This window comes from Octopus bimaculoides, chromosome 20 (assembly GCF_001194135.2).
Source record: "Octopus bimaculoides isolate UCB-OBI-ISO-001 chromosome 20, ASM119413v2, whole genome shotgun sequence".
Taxonomy (NCBI): domain Eukaryota; kingdom Metazoa; phylum Mollusca; class Cephalopoda; order Octopoda; family Octopodidae; genus Octopus; species Octopus bimaculoides.
In genome coordinates this window covers 1767575-1770545 of record NC_069000.1, presented here as the reverse complement: position 1 = coordinate 1770545, position 2971 = coordinate 1767575, and the positions used below count along the sequence as shown (strand labels likewise).

The 2971-nt window shown below is 35.9% G+C and overlaps 1 protein-coding gene across 1 annotated transcript in view; it reads right to left on the bottom strand.

The window, feature by feature from the left end:
* Positions 1 to 238: 238 nt before the first annotated feature.
* LOC106867441 (allene oxide synthase-lipoxygenase protein) overlaps positions 239 to 2971 on the bottom strand; it is a 43106-nt gene continuing 40373 nt past the window's right edge. Inside the window, exon 14 of the mRNA XM_052975185.1 lies at positions 239 to 1002. Coding sequence (XP_052831145.1) covers positions 888 to 1002 — 115 coding nt within the window. The 3' untranslated portion in view covers positions 239 to 887. The remainder of the gene's footprint in view (positions 1003 to 2971) is intronic.

The following is a 2971-nucleotide window of genomic DNA, read 5'->3' as shown; positions in this document are numbered from 1 at the left end:
GTTATGAACGCTGGCATTTGGACTGTCGGTATTTTGACATGTATGACGCATGTCAACATTCGTCATTTTGTCCGAATACCACCCGGTAGGCAGGTACTTGCCAAACCAAAACAATCCTGTTAAACCCGGTCGCCATCTTGTGTTCCGTCTGATACACAACCGTTTGTCACTCGACACACAAATAGAATATAAAACAAAATTGAAAAGAAGGAAAACAAAACAGGAGAGCGAAACAACATTTGTTTTTTGGGGGTTATCTTGTTATTATTTTTTTTTTCATTTTGGTTTTTACATTTACAAGTCAACAACAACCGTATATATTTTCAAAGAACAAAAAATAGAAAGCTTTAACGTTTGTACCCTTTCCCGGGGGAGGATCAAGGTTGAGTGGGGAGATGAAGTTGCATCTTAGAATCATGTTTTCTTCAAGAGCTTGCAAGTTTGCCAATTCCTGTCTTTTTTTTTTTTTTTTTTTTTTTTTTTTACTTTATGTCAGTCAGTGTTAACATATTTAATGCAGGGCGCATTTAGAGAAGCCAACTAGAAATAATTATGCAGGACAGAAAAGGAGAGTAAAATACAGCATTGATCAACGTCTTTTTAATTTTTTTTTCCATCTTTTTCATTCAATGCGTATGGGAGACAACTTAAGTCATGTTTTGTTATTCTGATCTCATTAGCGATTTTGTTTATTTCGTATTTTTTCCTACGGTCATATTAAAGAGATTAAGTGAATTATGTAAATATTTCTGTAAACTTTTTATCTGTTTATCTTGAACTCTTTTGTTTTGTTTGTTCGTTCTAGCTTTATTTATTTATTCATTTACTTGTTGCTTTGTTTCGATGATAAGGAAATTATTTATTGGATTATCGATTTAGTTCATGTTCTAAATGCTGATCGAGTTTGGAATGTAAATCGGATCGAGGTATGTGTAAGGTGGGTTCCTGGTGCTGTTTCGTTCTCGAATGATCACTCCGATGTGTTTTAAGTCGCTCCGAAACCTAAAAGAGGAAGAGAAAAACAATAGAAACGTCACAGGATCAGAAGAAAAGAAAGAAAAAAACGAAAAGAAAAGAAAGAAAGAAAGAAAGAAGATTAGTAAAGAATGTGGATTTGCCTCATGATTGATTTAAAAAATCATGATTAACAAATATAATTAAGTGACTGAGAAAAATGTTTAATTGAAAAACGTGATTGTTTAAAAATAATGTTTGCAAAAACTGATTGGCTGCTGAGGATCATCGATTTATAAAATGATTGATGATTATGATTTACTGAGAAGATATAGTTGATTGGAGAGGAAACCTGAATAATCGAAGAAAAAACCGCTTGGTTGATTGAACTGATTGATTAACACAGAAAAAATAATCGATTGACAAAAGTGAGGTTTGAGAAAATTGATTGACTGACAAAAAAAAATTGCAAGAAAATATGATGAACAAAAATTGTCCACTTAGAGAAAAACTTATGAATTGATAAAATTAAATTCAGAGATTCACAAAAATGGTTGATTTACAAAAGTGATAAGTAATTATAAATGAGATTTTTTTTCGGCTCCTTATTCTCAGATTTCGTGCGTGCACATACATACGTACATACATACATACATACATACATACATACATACATACATACATACATACATACATACATATGTATATATATATGTATGTATGTATATATTATGAAAGCGTGATGTTTAAAGAAGTATATAGTTCCGCTAGTTTGTTTAATCTCTACATACATACATGTACGTATGTGTGTGTGTGTGTGTGCGTAGATGTATATATATATACATATATATATATATATATGCACACACACACATACATACATATTCTTGTTATTCCTATCCTTCCCTCATCGTCTCTTTCTTCTGCTACCAAAGTTATCTATTTATTGTCTTATCTGTTTCCTTCTCCAAAACAGCAGAGGTCCGATGAAAAGCAGTAACAAATATTTGCAGATAAGCTCTAAGCAGATGAAAACATTTGGTTTTCATTTTGCTCTATTTACTTCCGGTTTACCGCCATTTACCTTCTTTATTTTCCCTTATGTATGGATCTACCACACTGCAAAATGGGTTGCTGCATGCACGTATTATTCATAAACATCGTGTCCTGGATTCGAGCTGCGCTGCTTGCTCGGAAATTGTATGTTCATGCTCGTCGGATAGGCTATGATGATAGTAATTGAGAAGGGCTGGGTTAAAAAACAACAAATTGGTTGAGGATATATATGAATAGAGGCCTGACTGCATAATTAAGAAGTTTTCTTTGCAACCACGTGCTTTCGGTTTCAATCCCGCTGCGCAGCACACTGTTCAAGCGTCTTTAACAATAGCCCCGGTCTGTGCGATGCCATCACGAATTTGGTAGTTGGAAACTGTGTGGAAACCCGATGTATGTGGATGTATGTTTGTGTGTGTGTACGTGCGTGCGTTGTGTGTGTGTGTGTGTGTGTGTGTGTGCGTGTGTGTGCGTGTGCGTGTGTGTTTCTGTTTGTCTGTCTGCATACATGTCTTTGGATTTCTACCAAAGCAGTGCTGGTTTGTTTACGTCCTTGTGACCTAGCTGTTTGGCAAAAAGAGATCAACAGAATAAGTACGAAGCTTTAGAAAAGGGTACTGGGATCAATTTGTTCGAATAAACTTCTCCAGGCAGTGCCCCAGCATGGCCGCTGTCAAATGGTAGAAAGGTAGATGAATAAAAAAAATAAATAACTTAGAAAAGAACAGACGGGACAATGTGGTCATCTTGGTGGGGATGGACTGGGGTGTACCTGAAAAAGGTGGGATTGTCACGAGTGGACTGTCTTTGATAGCATTCACACGATCAGGACTAAACGACTACGTATCGCTATCTTTATCATTATTACCACCGCCACCACCGCCACCACTGCCACCAACGCCACCACCACCACCACCACCACCATCACTAGAAACAACAACAACGAACAAGATCACCAACA